This window comes from Rhinopithecus roxellana, chromosome 8 (assembly GCF_007565055.1).
Source record: "Rhinopithecus roxellana isolate Shanxi Qingling chromosome 8, ASM756505v1, whole genome shotgun sequence".
NCBI lineage: Eukaryota > Metazoa > Chordata > Mammalia > Primates > Cercopithecidae > Rhinopithecus > Rhinopithecus roxellana.
In genome coordinates, this window is record NC_044556.1 from 13120303 (window position 1) to 13137375 (window position 17073).

Sequence of the window (17073 nt, forward strand, 5' to 3'; positions counted from 1 at the left end):
CTGGGATGTGTGGTGCTGGTGGGGGGCTCACGTGCTCTGACAAGGCCATCTATGTGGCTGGCACGGCTGCCCCCTTAATTGCATCATGACACCGAGGGCATCCAAATGGGACCCGAGAGAGCCGTCTGGAGCCCTCTTCTGAGGAGCGGCTGGGAATGAGATCAGTGGGATGAGGTGATGCTTGTGAAGCCGTGTTTCATGAAGGAGACTCCTGGGTGCAGGGCAGGAGGCAAAGCCCCCCAGAAACTCCCAGATCCGGTGAGAGCGGAGAACGGATAGCTGGGCCACCCCCCATTTTTCTTTGGGGGGTCTTTCTCATCTGGTGCTTCTCCCCACCCTGCAGAGGATGGCTGGACGTCACGCGCAGGCGCCCAGCACAGTCCCTTGTCTTTCACACGAGGAGAGGGCTACCTGAGAGGCAGCTGGGCCAGGGCCTCACAGGTGGTCTGGGGGCACCTGGGACCTCTCAGGCAGGAGCATTTTGCAACTTTGCAGGGGTTGGGACCTGCGAGGGGCTGTGAGCCGGCCCGCCCCCCGGCTCTGTCACCGCCATCCAGTGATCCTGAGTCAGACCTTAGTTCTCCTGCCAGAACCCCTCTGTGGAGACTCCAGCAGGAAGCAGTGCCTTGCAGCTTCCCCGTGGGCAGGGCCGGGCCGAGTGCTGAGTCTGGGACACTTTGCCTCCTGGGGCAAGGGTCAGGGAGTGGGCACAGAGCCAGGCCCAGACTGGCTGGGTTCACATCCCAGCTCTACTGTCACCAACTGCACAGGGACCTTGAGCAGAGGGTGCTGTCGCTGTCCCCGAGATGTGGTGGCACCTGCCCACCTGCTGTCCTAAGGACATTCAGTCAGGCATACTGAGTGCTTGCAGCTGTGCCAGCCGGTGGGCACGGGCAAGGTTCGCCTCTGTCCTAGCCCCGTGTGTGTTCCGATGCTCTGCCCCTGGGCTAGGAACCCACACGGGACGTGGCGGCACCCATGAGGCTCTGGTCGGTGTTCCCTCCTCCCTTACCTGCTGCATGTCCCCTGTGGGTAGCAAGTGCCACCCACCTGCAGGCTGGAGTTACCCTTACCCAGGGAGGTCCTGCCCAGTGGTCCACGGGGCCGGGGTGGGGGGCGCCCTGGTGTTCATCATAGGTGGCCTGTCCAGACCATAGTCAGCCTCAACACATGAGTCATCAAAGATCCGTCCTTGGGATGTTTCAATTCCTTTTATCCATTAAAGAGCCTGAAAAAAAAATATGACAATGGTGGGGACCCATTTTTCCAGCCGAGCAAAGCCTTGCAGGAGCAGGAGCTGGGCTGAGCCTCCAGGAGCGGAGAGCTGTGTCCTGAGGAAGACTCGGCACCGGGTGAGACCTGGGGCTTGCACCAGTGGTGTTCCCAGGCCCTGTCTACACGACACACAGCCCGTCATGCTTTGCGTCCCCACTCAGGGACACCGCAGAGTCGAGCCTGGAGACAAATCGTGCCACGTCATTGGCCCCCACAAACAGTGCCCTGTCGGCTCCCTTTCCTCGTCTCCTCACTGGTGCAGCGGGGGTGGGGCTGGGGGTTCCTGGCTACACTCTCCAGGTCTCACTCATTCAAGTCACTTCCCTGGTCTTGCCCTAGAGCAGGGTCTCTGCCCCTGCACCCTGTGGACATGGGGTCCGGATCGTTCTCTGGGGTGCGACCATCCTGGGCACTACAGGGTGTTGAGCAGTGTCCCTGGCCTCCACCCACTCCACGCCAGGGGCACCCCCCGTCATGCCAGCGGCAGATATCCCCAGACATCACCATATATCGATACCCTGGGGGCAGAATCACCCTGGTTAAGACCCCCTGGGTTATGGGATTCCACGGACCCCCAAGAGACTCTGCATCCCATGATCCTCTGCCCTGCTGAGGTCCCAGGAGGCTGTACACATTGAAATCCACACCCTAAGTGGGAGGGAGAGAGAAGGTGAATCTCAGGAGCTGGGGGTCCCCCTGGTTTGTGCTGTCTGCCCCATCGGAGGCTTATTCTAGTGTCTGGTGTGAGCAGGGGCCGACTCCATTTTTTCCCACATTTATCCCAGGGCGTCTCCCTCTGTACAGGGGCCCTGTCACTGTGTTGTCAGGTGACTGGGTCATGCCCATTTCCCAGGGGAACAGGAAGAAGCTTGGAGACAGAAGGCTTGCCCGGGGCAGTGGCAGCAGGGGGGCCTCCTGGCTCTTCATTCTGGGGCCCAGGGGGTGAAAGGTGGACCTTTCCTATGAGTTGGCCCAGTGGGTTTGTAGGACCCACAGGGCAGTGCCCTGCCAAGGGGATGGGGCAGCAGGAAGCCCGGTGGCCCAGGGCCCGGGTCCACCACCCAGACCAGGGCAACCAAGTTGGAGGTGTCTGCCACACAGGCACCCCTGGGCCAGGGATGAGAACCTCTGCAGGGCCTGGCAGAACACGTGTCATTCACCGATTCACTGCTGATTGGCAGCGAGGGTCCAGGTTGCTGCTGAACTCCCTCTATCCGGTCTGAGCCTTTCCACACGGCCACGCACGTTGTCCGTGCTCAGGAATTACTTAATAGCAACTTAAGATCCTGATTTCTCTCTCCTCTAACCTTTTACAGTGAAACCTTCTGAGTGTCCAGCAGAGGAGTGAGAACGTGGTGGTACCCGGTCTCATCCGGAGTCCGCCTGGCCCATCTCTGCCCGCTGGTTTATTTTTTTGAATAGCTCACAGTTCATGTGATACAGAATTCAAGAAGTACAAAATGGGGTGCCAGGAGAAATAAGGCTTCCTTCCTCCCTGGTCCCCGTCCTCTCCTTCCTCTCCCCACCTACCCCATGACTCGTCACTTTTCGAACCTTCTGGGAGCAGTGTGCTCTGCATGGTCCGTTTTTCTGTGCAGTGGGTCTTGCAGCCTCTTCCACCCCATCTGGTGGCCTTTTGCGCCTTCCACTATGACAAGCTGCTGCAGTGACTCCATCTCTGCACACACACATGCAGAATTTCTAAGGATAAATTCTTAGAAGTAGAAATACCACACCACAGAGAATGTACATGTTTTAAATTTTGGAAGCAATTGCCAAATTGCCTCCCTTTGAAGCCGTAGCAGTTTTCGGCTTCTGCCAACCATGAGTGCGTGTGGCTGTCTCTCCCCACGCCTGGGCTGGCGAGGCCGAGTCCCCAGCCTGCAGCCTCCCCCGTCTGACCGAGTCCCCCAGCCTGCAGCCTCCCCCGTCTGACCGAGTCCCCCAGCCTGCAGCCTCCCCCGTCTGACCGAGTCCCCCAGCCTGCAGCCTCCCCCGTCTGACCGAGTCCCCCAGCCTGCAGCCTCCCCCGTCTGACCGAGTCCCCAGCCTGCAGCCTCCCCCGTCTGACCGAGTCCCCCAGCCTGCAGCCTCCCCCGTCTGACCGAGTCCCCCAGCCTGCAGCCTCCCCCGTCTGACCGAGTCCCCCAGCCTGCAGCCTCCCCCGTCTGACCGAGTCCCCAGCCTGCAGCCTCCCCCGTCTGACCGAGTCCCCCAGCCTGCAGCCTCCCCCGTCTGACCGAGTCCCCCAGCCTGCAGCCTCCCCCGTCTGACCGAGTCCCCAGCCTGCAGCCTCCCCCGTCTGACCGAGTCCCCAGCCTGCAGCCTCCCCCGTCTGACCGAGTCCCCCAGCCTGCAGCCTCCCCCGTCTGACCGAGTCCCCCAGCCTGCAGCCTCCCCCGTCTGACCGAGTCCCCAGCCTGCAGCCTCCCCCGTCTGGCCGAGTCCCCCAGCCTGCAGCCTCCCCCGTCTGGCCGAGTCCCCCAGCCTGCAGCCTCCCCCGTCTGACAGGCGGGAGGGTGGTGTCCTCGGCTGGACTGGCAGCTCCCAACTGCGAGGGAGGACGGGTCCTTCCCCAGTGTGGTCTGTTGGTGTCCTTTGCTGCTTTGGGCTCTCCTGTGGGTGGCCGATGCCTCCCCCAGTTTGTCATCTCTTTTTTAACTGTGTTGATGGAGTGTCTGCCCTGCGGACTCCCAATTTTCCCGGTGTTGAATTCCACAGCCATGTTTTTTATGGCTTCTGGATTTTGTTCTTCCTGCAGCGGGCTGAGCGAGGGGCTTGGAGGGGTCGCTGGGGGTCCCAGAGCTGAGCTGTGTGCCACTAGCAGCACCGGGCAAGTGTCCAGGTGAGGTGCCCTGGGAGGCCCGAGGCCCGGGACCCAGGACCCTCTAGATGTCGGAGGTGGGAAGACAGTTTGCACACCCGCCGTGTGCGCCCCTGCCCTCACTGCAGGGACAGACAGGAGCTGGGTCTCAGGCTGCTGGGCAGGCCTGGGCCCTGTGGTTTTGCCCACCAGCCTTGGCAGCATGAGTGAGTTGTGTGGCCAGTACACTGTGACAGCTGCCGCCCGCCTGCCAACATCTGGGCCATTGGTTCACAGCATCTCTGTTGCCCAGGAGGGCTCGTGAGGTGCAGCCGTGTGCTGCTGGGCAGCGATGTGTGCCAGGGGCCGTGTGCAGCTACAGCTGGCGTCGTGTGTACTTGCTTTCAGTGCTGACTTCAGGGCAGCATCAGTGTTCCGGGAAAGTGGGGGATGATATTTAGCCAATCTCAACCAGACTCTGCCAGCACATGCCTCAGTGCACGCAGTTACCACCGCTGCTGCTGGTCACATTTGTTTACATTCTCTCATTCTGGAAAATTGCTGGCCAGGTGCGGTGGCTCACACCTGTAACCCCAGCTCTCTGGGAGGCCGAGGTGGGCAGATTGCTTGAGCCCAGAAGTTCAGGACCAGCCTGGGCAACATGGGAAGGCTCCGTCTCTACAAAAAATACAAAAAGTGACTGGGTCTGGTGGAGTACGCCTGTGGTCCCAGCTCCTCCAGAGGCTGAGGCGGGAGGATCACGTGAGCCTAGGAGGCAAAGGCTGCAGTGAGCCATAATTGCACCACTGCTCTCCAGCCTGGGCAACAGAGTGAGACCCGATCTCAAAAATAAAAATTCTGGTCAGGCACTGTGGCTCACAAAGTGTAATCCTAGCACTTTGGGAGGATGTGGCGGGTGGATCACCTGAGGTCAGGAGTTTGAGACCAACCTGGAAAACATGGTGAAACTCCCTGTCTACTACAAATATAAAAAAATAGCCGGGTGTGGTGGCGCATGCCTGTAATCCCAGCTACTTGAGAAACTGAGGCAGGAGAATTGCTTGAACCCGGGAGGCAGAGGTTGCGGTGTGCCAAGATTGCACCACTGCACTCCAGCCTGGGCAAAAAGAGTGAGACACTGTCTCAAAAAAATAAATGAATAAAAATTTTAAAAAGATAAAAATTCCAAGGCGCTTCTGTTTGTGCAGTGTTTACCTGAAGGACTCACACTTAGGTCTCTGGAAATGAATTGCATTGCTAAGGTCTCTGTGAAACAAGATAAACAAAAAAGGGTCATCTGAAATGCTGTGATTTGTAACTAAACTCTTTAAGTTCTTTTTTTTTTTTTTTTTTTCCTGAGACAGTGTCTTGCACTGTTGCCCAGGCTGGAGTGCAGTGGCACAATCTCGGCTCACTGTAGCCTCCACATCAGCCTCCTGAGTCCTGGGACTACAGATGTGTGCCACCACACCCAGCTAGCTTTTTTTTTTTTTTTTTTTTTTTTTTTTTGAGACACAGTCTCACTCTGTTGCCCAGGCTGGAGTGCAGTGGTGCGATCTCTGCTCACTGCAACCTCAGCCTTCCAGGTTCAAGCGATTCACCTGCCTCAGCCTCCCGAGTAGCTGGGACTACAAGCATGTGCCACCATGCCCAGCTAATTTTTATTTTTTAGTAGAGATGAGGTTTCACCATGTTGGCCAGGCTGGTCTTGAACTCCTGAGCTCAGGTGATCTGCCCGCCTCAGCCCCCAACAGTGCCTCTGTCTGTACTTTCTGTAGAAACGGGGTCTTGCCATGTTGGCTGATCGCGAACTCCTGGTATCCTCCTGCTGCGCCTGGCAGCTAAGTTCTCTAATGAACGAGATTTGCATTGTGAAGTTTTTCCATTCTTGGAGAAGGCCTGGCCAAGGGTGCTGAAGGTACAGAAGCCAGAGCGGTTCCCACCAGGACAAGGGAAGGGCTGGGCCTCACCCCCGAAGCCAGATGTGGAGCGGGGGCGGCGCTGGCATGGAATGCAGTCCTGGAGCTGTTCCACTTGTACCCGCGCTCCCCCGCCCATGGGTCCCTCTGCGAGATGCCAGGTCTTGGGGAGACTGTCCTGTGCTGGGGTTTGGAGTCTGCTGGTGCTGTTGTCCGTCTTCCTTTTCCTTTGACAGCTGGTTGTTGGGGGCCACTTTTACAAATGTGCTTTCTTTAGCAGGCGTGGTGGTGCATGTCTCTGGTCCTAGCTACTCAGGAGGCTGAGGGGGGAGGGTAGCTGGAGCCTAGGAGGTGGAGGCTGCAGTGAGCTATGATCAAACTACTGCGCTCCAGCCTGGGCGACAGAGCAGGAGACCATATCTCCATTAAAAAAGCGTTTCCTGGGTTTCCTGACAGCACAGCCGCTGCCGAGAACGCTGCTCCACCAGCTGGATTTTCTCCCACCGCCCCTCCCGTAGGGAGCTCACTCCAGTGGTTGGGTGGGTCTGTGGCCCTCTTGTTGGGAGGGCTCCGTTCGTGTGTGTTGGTCACTGAATGACCCTCCCCACCACATCCAACACAGTATGGGGCTGTCAGAAGTCAGGGGCCGTGGGGGCACAGAGAGGAAAGAGAGAAGGCAGGGCACCCTTCACGGGGCGGGGCAGAGAGAGGGCCTCCAGGACCGTGGGGAGCGTAAGTGTCTCGGGAAGCCCCATCCACACCTGCCACCCTCTGAAACATTCAGTGGCACCTGCAGAGTCCCTGCTGCTCTGCAAGGTGGCCTAAGCACAGATCCTGGGGTCAGGACCCTACACCCCTGGGCAGTCCAGATCATCTCTGCCCTGCGGCAGCCGGTGAGTTGCCTGCTGGCTGCATGGGGCCTGTGAAGCCGTCAGTGCTGAGCGACCTGCATGGAGCCGATGGTGGTGGCTGATCTACCCGAGGAGGGCGGAGGGCTGGCCTCCCTCTGGCCTCGGATTTGCTAGACTTGAACAAGTTCCTCGCCTCTTGGCTCTGGGATTCCTGGAGTCTGAGCAGCGGCTCTCTCACCCCCGCACTGAAGCTCAGTGTTCAGGTCCTGCCTGGTTTTTGGTGTGCCAAGGGGTACAGGCTGCTGTCTGGGCGCTGCTGCCTGTGAAGCAGATGTTTCCAGCTGTCCTCCCCCGGCCGCAGCTCAAGTCCTCTGTGGCTGCACGCACCACCTCTGCACGGCCTGTATGTAGCACTGCGCTTCCAATGGAGACCCCCCCCAGGAGCCCCTGCCCCAGGGTGGGGTTTTCATGCCACAGTACTGCCTTTGAAAGTGGCCTCTGCTCCGCGGTTTCCTTTCTGTAAGTGCTGGAGGATCTGTGTAGATCCCCCTTCATCTGCGAATCGGTCCCGGGGGGCCCACACCCACGGGGGCTCAGGATCTGCGCAGATTCCCTGTTCATATGTGAGTCAGTTCCGGGGTCCCACACCCACCGCTCTCCTGGGGCTCAGGTCTCTATAGCCCCTCTGGCTCCACGCTCGGGAAATTGTCCCCCAGAGGCTGTCTTCACTGGGGACAGATGCTTAGGCCTCTCCTCGTCCTGGAATGGCCAGTGCTGGCCCAGGAGTGATTGGGTGTGGTGGGGACACGTGGGCCTTTGGGGCTGCGGGAGGCGGCTGTGCCCTGTGGAGAACCGGTGGGGAATGTGGGTTGGGAGAGGCCAGTCTGGGTGAGGGAGAAGGGGGTGGGGAGGAGGCTGGTGACGTGATCTGGCCCCGGTGTGGGGGGGGGGGCCAGGCTGGAAGGTGGGAGAGCTACTGGCCACTGCTCTGGCCGCGTGGACCACCCGGTGCGTTGGGCTGAGCCACGTAGGGAGCCCTGAGCCTTCTATGTGGCCATGGGCATTGCTGCTCTGCACTCTGCCTTCCTGTCCTCATCTGCACAGGCGGCGGGCGCTGGCACCCCGTCCATGAGGCCTTGCAGAGGGGACATGAGATAAGCCATGAAAACCCACTAACACAGGGCTGTGGGCTGCACGCTCCTGTCCCTCAGAGCCTGCCTGGCCCCATGTGACTGAGCCAGGGACCCCATGTGTCCCGTGACTGCAGGCCCAGGCAGCGCTGCCTGCGGGCTCTTGCAGAAGAAACAGCCCTGCGGTTGATCCTATCTCCAGCCCCAGGCCAGGAGCTCGTCAGAGGCCTCCTGGGGCTGTGGAGGTGGCAATCAGGCCCACCGCCTCAGTATTTCAGGACAGAGTGGTGCTCAGGATGACAGGAGCAGCACCAAACCCGCATGGGTCTGTCCCTACCTGGTGACGCAAGCCAGTGCCTGCCTCTGGTGTCTGTTTCCTAAAAAGGCAGGTGTCGCCTCCGCCCTCCTGGTCTCTGTGAGTTGGCCTCCTCCAGGGCCCTCCCAGGTCTTGTGTGTCTGGTGTCTCTCACAGGGTGCAACATCCCCAGGGCGTGTCCACGCTGTGGCCTGGGTCAGAGCCTTACTCCTTTCATGGCTGGGTTGTGTTCCGGCGTGTGGAGGGCCGCGCTGGTTCGTCCCTCACCTGTGGATGCGTATGTAGGATTTTGCCGTATTTTGGCTGTTAACGAATTGTGCGTCTGTGAGCATCTGTGTACCAGTTCCTGTGCCTTCCCTGTTCTCCTGGGTATGTATCTAGGAAGTGCTGGGTCCCATGGTAACTGTGGGTTTCTATTCCTTAGACATAACTTTATCATCACTTAATGTCAGTAGCAGAATGGGACACAGCTTTCAAGCTTTCATCACTGACAGAGCCTCTGTGTTTAATGGTTGAGGAACTTACTTGCCAAAGAAGTCACCAGGGACTGGGGAGAGGGACAGGGAGTGAGTGTTCCATGGGGACAGAGTTTCAGTTTGGGAAGAAGAGAAAGTTCTAGGGATGACGGTGGTGGTGGCTGCACAACCACGGGTATGTGATTAACGCCATCGAACTGTCCTTTTTTTGTTTTGTTTTTGTTTTTTTGAGATGGAGGCCTGCTCTGTCACGCAGGCAGGAGTGCAGTGGCACAGTCTCGGCTCACTGCAAGCTCCTCCTCCCGGGTTCAAGCGATCCTCCTGCCTCAGCCTCCCGAGTAGCTGGGATTAAAGGCATGCGCCATCACACCCGGCTAATTTTTGTATTTTTAGTAGAGACGGGGTTTCACAACGTTGGCCAGGCTGGTCTCAAATTCCTGACCTCGTGATCCACCCGCCTCGGCCTCCCGAACTATTGGGATTACAGACGTGAGCCACCGCACCCGGCCAGAACTGCACATTTAAACGTGGTCAAGATGGTAAACTTTAGGTAAATTTTTTCACTTTTTTTTTTTTCTTTTTTTTTTTTTGAGACAGAGTCTTGCTCTGTCACCCAGGCTGGAGTGCGGTGGCATGATCATAGCTTACTGCAGTCTGAAATTCCCAGCCTCAGGCGATCCTCCCACCTCAGCCTCCCAAGTAGCTGGGACCACAGGTGCGTGCCACCACACTTGAGCCCAGGAGGTTGAGGCTGCAGTGATCCGTGATTGTGCCGCCTGGGCAACAGATGGAGACCCTGTCTACAAAAAGAACCACTGTTTTTACAGACCAGCAGCCTGCATATGGCCTCGGGCTGTGGTTTGCTGGCCCTGGTGGAAAGAGCGTTGTTTCTAGGGTACCTTCTATCTCCATTGCCTACACGGACCTTCACTTTGTTCTCGTGCAAACCCCCTTCCTGCCTCGGGCTGTGCATCTCTCTCTGGAACGTCCTTTGCTAGTCTCCTCACTGCCACTTCTTTTCACACCTCAACATAAACGCCGCCCTCTTAGAGGGGCCTTCCTGGTTTGGCTGAGCCTGGTCCCGTGTGGGCTCTGCATGGGCCCCTGGATGTTACCTTGGTTGTAGCTGAATGCGGATGTGGCTTGTCCACAGGAGGCAGATGTCCCCGGAGCCGTGGCCTGGTCTACCTGGGCCTGGACCCACATGGCTGGCCCGGGGTCTGTGCATGGCCAGCTCTTGCACACTGCCTTAGGGCTGGTGTGGCTTGTCGAACCCCCTTGCACACGTACACGCACGTGGGTCCCCATGGCGCCTCGAGACATGGAGGCTGCCCACGCTCAGGGAAGAGTCCTTGCTGGGACCTCCAGGATTCTTCCCAGCCCCCGCCTCCCTACCGGGGCCTCCAGGGCAGAAAGCCCCTTTCCCGGCCAGGAGGACAGGGTGTGGGATGTACTGGCTGGGATGGTCTGTCGGCAGCAACCAAGACCAGGGTTAGGGGAGCCTCACGCAGAATGAGGCTGGGGCTGGCAGGAGGTCCCCACAGAGGAGCCAGGAGGAGCCCACAGTCACTCTGGCTCCCAGGGCCTGGAGGTGCAGGTGAGCCCGAGATCCCCGGGTGACTGGCCCTGCCCACTGACTTCTCCTGCCCTTCCCACCACAGGCTAACCTTGCTGCAGGCCGAGCCCTGCCTCACCATGGACCAGGACTATGAGCGGCGCCTGCTCCGCCAGATCGTCATCCAGAATGAGAACACGATGCCACGCGTGAGTGCCCCTTCCCCGCCCACCACTGTGGCTCCCCCTCCCCCAGCTGTCTCTGCCCTGGCCAGCAGCCTGAGGCACTCCCACTGTCGCTAGAGCCCCACGAACCACTCAGGTCCCAGTCCCTCAGGTCACATGGGGCCTCCGCCTCCCGGGCTGTCGGGGTTGCTGCCACCCCCAGGGCTGTAGTCAGAGCCCAGCAGGGCTTAGATGGACGAGGAGGCTAAAGGCCTGGAGTGGTGGAGCTGGGGTGGCCTGCAGAGCCTTTAGGGATACCCGTTCCTGTCTCCTAGCCCCAGGTGCATCTGGAACCCTGTGGGATTTGGGGGACCTGGCTTTGTCCTTCCTTGTGCTCCATCCCTCCTCCCCAGCCCAGCTATGTTTGCCTTGCCCTGCGCTCCGGGCACTCCACTGGCCACACAGGGTCTCAGGGCTGGCACTCGGGGCTGGCGCTTGCTGTGTGACAGCCACATCCCTCACCTGCCTCCCCACGCAACTCCTGCCGGGGGCTGAGGGGCCAGACTCCCATTGGCCGTCTGTACAACACGAAGCCTGGATCAGAATAGCATGAGGCTTAGTCTGGACAGCCACCAGCCCCTCCCCGTGACAGACGCCTGAGCCATCATTCTCAAAGACTAAGTTGCCGTCGTCCCGAGTCCCTCCCCCATGGGCTGACCTGCACAGACGGGTCTGAGGGGCATGGGCCTCTGGGGAGGGGCTGCCCCATTGCGGCTTCCTCAGCACCGGCACCCTCTGTGCCCAGGCATTGGGTGGGCCTGGGGCAGGCTCACCTTCAAGGCTTAGTTCAGCTTCAGACCCCAAAGCCTGGGTCCCAGGACCTGCGGGAGCCTACCACAGCCGCCTTCGCCCCTGTGCAGCGAGGTCCCCACAGGGCAGAGTCCGCGAGGCGGATCCGGGATCCTGCGTGGTGTGGCAGGGTCCCTGTTGGTGAAGGGACGGGACCACTGCAGAAAAAAGTGACGTAGAATTAGAGGGGTCTTTGCAACCGCAGAGATTTCAGAGAGAGGGGCGTGAATACAGGGGTATCTGTGCACAGAGAGGGTCTGGGCACCACAGCGCCGAGCAGCCCTAGTGCTGGCCCTCGACCTCCGGAGCGCTCTCGGGGCTGCCGGGAGGACAGCGGGAGCCTGAGCACCCTGTGTGCCTGCGGGCCCAGCAGTGCGTGGAGGGTGGGGTGCAGTGCGAGGACCCAGCACTCTCCACCCCAGTGTACTTCGAGTCTCACGGATGCAGCCAGGCCAGGGTGTGAACGGGAGATGGGTGAGGAGCGGGCATTTGCGGTGTGAGAGAGCTCCCCACGCACCCGGCCCGCCCTGCAGTCACCCAGCACAGCCTGGACTTTATGACACAGAACCACCTTCAGACCCAGACGGAGTGCCAGGCTGTGGAGAGACAGCCCTGGAACCCTCCAAAGTGTCAGGGCCATGACAGCGTCACAGGCTGGGGGCAGGGAGATGTGACAGCAGACGGAACATTATCCTACACAAACCTGTGTTTCCTGGGGCTCCACCAGAGAGGCCGCAGACGGGGCCTACGCAGCACTCGCAGAACCTCTCCCAGTCCTGGGGAGCGGGAGTCGGGGGTCATGGTGTGGGCAGGGCCACACTTCCCACTCAAGGCTCCAGGGGAGGACCCTTCCCGCCTCTCCCAGCTTCTGGGGGCTCCTGCTATCCGTGGCTGTGTCCACATCGCTCTGGCCTCTGCGTCCGTCCCGGAACCGTCTCCCTGTGTCTTTGTGTCCGTGTTTCCCTCTTTCTCTGAGGACGCTTGTCCTCAAATCAGGCCCATGTTAATGATTTCCTCTTGAGTGTAATCACCTCTGCAAGAAACTCGTGTCCACACGGAGTCCCATTCCCAGGTAGCAGGGCTCAGGATTTCACACTATCCGCTTTGGGACACTGGTCAGCTCATAACAGACCCCTCGTAGAAAAAGGACGGTACAGGGGCAGTCAGATGGGGTTGGAGGGTTAGACGGGTGTTGTGGGTGGCGCGGGGGCAGTCAGATGGGGTTGGAGGGTTAGGCGGGTGCTGTGGGTGGCGGGGAGCAGTCAGATGGGGTTGGAGGGTTAGGCGGGTGCTGTGGGTGGCGGGGAGCAGTCAGATGGGGTTGGAGGGTTAGGCGGGTGCTGTGGGTGGCGCGGGGGCAGTCAGATGGGGTTGGAGGGTTAGGCGGGTGCTGTGGGTGGCGCGGGGGCAGTCAGATGGGGTTGGAGGGTTAGGCGGGTGCTGTGGGTGGCCCGGGGGCAGTCAGATGGGGTTGGAGGGTTAGGCGGGTGCTGTGGGTGGCGCGGGGGCAGTCAGATGGGGTTGGAGGGTTAGGCGGGTGCTGTGGGTGGCGCGGGGGCAGTCAGATGGGGTTGGAGGGTTAGGCGGGTGCTGTGGGTGGCGCGGGGGCAGTCAGATGGGGTTGGAGGGTTAGGCGGGTGCTGTGGGTGGCGCCGGGGCAGTCAGATGGGGTTGGAGGGTTAGGCGGGTGTTGTGGGTGGCGCGGGGGCAGTCAGATGGGGTTGGAGGGTTAGGCGGGTGTTGTGGGTGGCGCCGGGGCAGTCAGATGGGGTTGGAGGGTTAGACGGGTGTTGTGGGTGGCGCGGGGGCAGTCAGATGGGGTTGGAGGGTTAGACGGGTGTTGTGGGTGGCAGGAAATGGGGATGAGGGGACCACACTCCCAGGTGGTTCTGGGCACAGCTGTTCTATGTCTTGTGCCATCAAGGCCAGCATCTTTTAGAAACAGTGAATGCGTGGCATCTGCGCAGCGCTGGGAGGGCAGTCGGGGTCTTGTGCTCCCTGGCTCTGTCCCCTCTGCCATGGCCCCCATTCCTGCCGTTCCATCCCGTCCCATGGTCCTGCCCTCTCCACCCTCCTGCCTGGCAGCGTTGGGAGGCCAAGCCTGCCCGTGGGCCTGGCACCTCTCGGAGGCTTCTGGCACATAAATCCCTGACCAGGAGTGACTGTGTGGCTCCACTTGGGTTTTCAAGATCGGAGCCCTCTTTGCTCAGTGGCCAGAGGCTGAGAGAGGCTAGCTTGGGGGCGCTCTCGGCGGGGGCTCTCAGTGCTGAGAACAGGCCCTCCACTGATGCCCTTCAGGTCACGGAGATGCGGCGGACCCTGACGCCTGCCAGCTCCCCCGTGTCCTCGCCCAGCAAGCACGGAGACCGCTTCATCCCCTCTAGAGCCGGAGCGAACTGGAGCGTGAACTTTCACAGGATCAACGTGAGGGGCCGGCCGGGCAGGAGATGGGACCCCCCGGGAGGCCCAGGGCCCCTCCTAGCCTCCTTGCTTTAAGGCCAGGAACAAGCAGGCACCTCACCCCCTCCCTCTCTGCTCTCCTCCCTGCAGGAGAATGAGAAGTCTCCCAGTCAGAACCGGAAAGCCAAGGACGCCACCTCAGACAACGGCAAAGGTGAGGGTCCCAGCCCATCCGCCCTGTAGGCCCCCACCCTGCCCTGCCCTGCCCTGCCCCACCTCACCTCACTGTGCTTGGTGCCCACAGATGGCCTGGCCTACTCTGCCCTGCTCAAGAATGAGCTGCTGGGTGCTGGCATCGAGAAGGTGCAGGACCCGCAGACCGAGGATCGCAGGCTACAGCCCTCCACACCTGAGAAGAAGGGTCTGTTCACGGTGAGCCTGTGGCACCCCCGCAGGAACTGGTTCCCAGTGGCAGCCTCCCCAGCCCCCACCTCCTGGGCACCAGCTCTGCCTCCCCGAGCCTCTTTCTTGGGCCCGGCCATGGCCCGGCTTCCCACCCTCGGACCCTGACCCTGCTCCTTAGCCAGGCCAGCGGCCCTGGTCCTCTGGGATCTGAGGCTGGAGGCCCAGCAGGTAAGCTGGGAAGTGTGGGTGCAGGAGGAATCCAAGCTCAGCTTCTTGGGCTTTTTGTCCCCACACCGATGCTACCTGGGGTCCCGAATACCCGAGACGGTGGGGTCCTGCCCGCAGGAGGCGGCACTGGGTGCTCCCGCAGGGCCGCACTCTGTCCACATGATCTGGGAGCCCGAAGGCAGAATCACACAGAGCCTGGCTTGGTTCCCTCGAGAGAGGGCGGAAGGGGTGGGGGCCCACAGTCCCTGCCGGGAAGGCGCCTTCCTGTTCACAGCTGCTCTGCACAGGGTCTTAGCGCCTGCCTTAGGGCTATGAGCTGTACCAGGAGTGTGGGCTGCTGGGGTCCAGCTCTGAGGGTCCTACGGCCTGGGCGTCCGCTCAGCTGGCGCGTCCCCCACTCTGCAGTATTCCCTCAGCACCAAGCGCTCCAGTCCCGATGATGGCAATGACGTGTCTCCCTACTCCTTGTCTCCCGTCAGCAACAAGAGGTGGGTGTCCCTGTGGGTCCTGGTGGGCGAGGCTGAAGGGGGCTTCCCAGGGCATAGTGGCCTGGAGCTGTGATGTGTCCTCCCCCGGAGTCCTTAGAGTGGAGGGGGCCCAGCTCCCTATGAGGCCATAGTCAGTAATAGAAGTGTACACCAGGCCTAGAGCGGCCCAGAGACCTCCTCACCGAGGGCACACCATGGCCTGGCAGTGTTGGCCTCAGACGGGGCAGTGTAGTCAGGAAGGGCTGCCTGGAGGAGGTGTGAGCAGCAGAGCCAGCATAGCTGTGGAAGGGGGCCCAGGGCAGCCAGACACCTGAGGGTGAAGGGCTGTGGGGCCGTCCCCGGGTTAGGATCACGTGGTGGTGGTGGTGGTGGTGGTCGGAGGGGCCGGGCTGGGCTCCGGGGACTGGCAGGGGAGGAGATACTTCTCCTGGCAGGGAGGAGATACTTGCGTTTGCAAGAAGTCACCCGAGTCCGGTGGCTGACGGACACCACGTGGCCGCCTCTGCAGCCAGAAGCTGCTCCGGTCCCCACGGAAACCCACCCGCAAGATCTCCAAGATCCCCTTCAAGGTGCTGGACGCGCCTGAGCTGCAGGACGACTTCTACCTCAACCTGGTGGACTGGTCGTCCCTCAACGTGCTCAGCGTGGGGCTGGGGACCTGCGTGTACCTGTGGAGCGCCTGCACCAGCCAGGTGGGTGCCGCGTGGGCTGTGCCTGTGCACGGGGTCTCCCCAGCTCCCAGCAGACCTCAGTGTACCCACCGGGACCCGGGGAGCAGCAGTGTGAGCCAGGCGCCTGCCATGGCCCTCCTAGCCCCAGCCCTCCCAGCCATGGCCCTCCCCGCCAGCAGTGGCATCTGCAGCAGCATGGGGTGCCCACTGGAACCACAGTCTCTGTTCAGCTCCATAGAGGAGAAGCGACAGGTGTCCCAGCCTGGCTGAGCCCAGGGGCCACCATAACCACCGAGTGGTCACTGTCCTGGAGTGGCCTCTGGACGCACCGGGCCTGCTGGTCCCTACAGGGAGCCTGGGTTGCTGGTGCAGGGCAGCAGCAGACACTGCTGGGGGGGAGTTTCGGGGATGATGCCAGGCGAGTCGTTTTGGGAGAGCAAGGGTTGGCGCTTCCTCCCATCATCCGCTCGTCCCATGCAGGCCTGTGTCCCCTGCGTCTGTGTCTTTTGTCCACATCCCGCTTGAGCCTGCCAAGTCCCAGTAGTGAGCAACCCAGAGACCCCACGGGCCTGGAGTGATGAGAGAGTGAATGAGTGGACGGGAGAGTGGACGGGTGGGAGAGTGGATGGGTGAGCAGGCGGGTGAGCGGGCGGGTGAGCGGGCGGGTGAGTGGACGGGAGAGAGGGTGGATGAGTGGGTGGGTGAGTGTGCGGGAGAGCGGACGGGTGAGTGGGTGGGAGAGCGGACGGGTGAGTGGATGGGAGAGTGGACGGGAGAGTGGGTGGGAGAGTGGGTGGGAGAGTAGACGGGTGAGTAGACGGAAGAGTGGACGGGTGAGTGGGTGGGAGAGCGGACGGGTGAGTGGGCGGGAGAGTGGACGGGAGAGTGGGTGGGAGAGTGGACGGGTGAGTGGACGGGTGAGTGGACGGGAGAGTGGACGGGAGAGTGGATGGGAGTGGTTGAGGGAGTGGATGGGTGAGTGGATGAGAGTGAACGGGAGAGTGGATGGGAGAGTGGACGGGAGAGTGGACGGGTGAGTGGACGGGTGAGTGGGTGGGAGAGCGGACGGGTGAGTGGACGGGAGAGTGGGCGGGAGAGTGGATGGGTGAGTGGACGGGAGAGTGGGTGGGAGAGTGGATGGGTGAGTGGACGGGAGAGTGGACGGGAGAGTGGATGGGAGTGGTTGAGGGAGTGGATGGGTGAGTGGATGAGAGTGGACGGGAGAGTGGATGGGAGTTGTTGAGGGAGTGGATGGGTGAGTGGATAAGAGTGGACGGGAGAGTGAATGGGAGAGTGGACGGGAGAGTGGGTGGGAGAGTGGGTGGGAGAGCGGGTGGGTGAGTGGGTGGGAGAGCAGACGGGTGAGTGGGTGGGTGAGCGGACGGGTGAGCGGACGGGTGAGTGGGTGGGAGTGGTTGAGGGAATGGATGGGTGAGTGGATGAGAGTGGACGGGAGAGCGGACAGGAGAGTGGGTGGGAGAGTGGACGGGTGAGTGGATGGGGGAGTGGGTGGGAGAGTGGACGGTTGACTGGGTGGGAGAGC

The 17073-nt window shown here is 61.1% G+C and overlaps 1 protein-coding gene and 1 long non-coding RNA gene across 3 annotated transcripts in view; one reads left to right on the forward strand and one right to left on the reverse strand.

Annotated features, from left to right (window-relative positions):
- The window catches only part of FZR1 (fizzy and cell division cycle 20 related 1), a 29722-nt gene that overhangs the window by 6323 nt on the left and 6326 nt on the right, over window positions 1–17073 (forward strand). For both annotated transcript variants that reach the window (XM_030935211.1, XM_030935213.1), the window contains exons 2-7: window positions 10432–10534; window positions 13637–13762; window positions 13889–13952; window positions 14043–14170; window positions 14777–14859; window positions 15368–15551. In XM_030935211.1, the coding sequence (XP_030791071.1) occupies window positions 10466–10534; window positions 13637–13762; window positions 13889–13952; window positions 14043–14170; window positions 14777–14859; window positions 15368–15551 (654 nt within the window). In that variant the 5' untranslated portion in view covers window positions 10432–10465. The remainder of the gene's footprint in view (window positions 1–10431; window positions 10535–13636; window positions 13763–13888; window positions 13953–14042; window positions 14171–14776; window positions 14860–15367; window positions 15552–17073) is intronic.
- On the reverse strand, window positions 5767–12524 carry LOC115899051. The gene is made up of 4 exons (XR_004058653.1): window positions 12042–12524; window positions 11323–11496; window positions 8316–8561; window positions 5767–7690 (listed from the first exon to the last, which is right to left on the reverse strand). It is a non-coding gene; the product is annotated as an uncharacterized LOC115899051 (long non-coding RNA).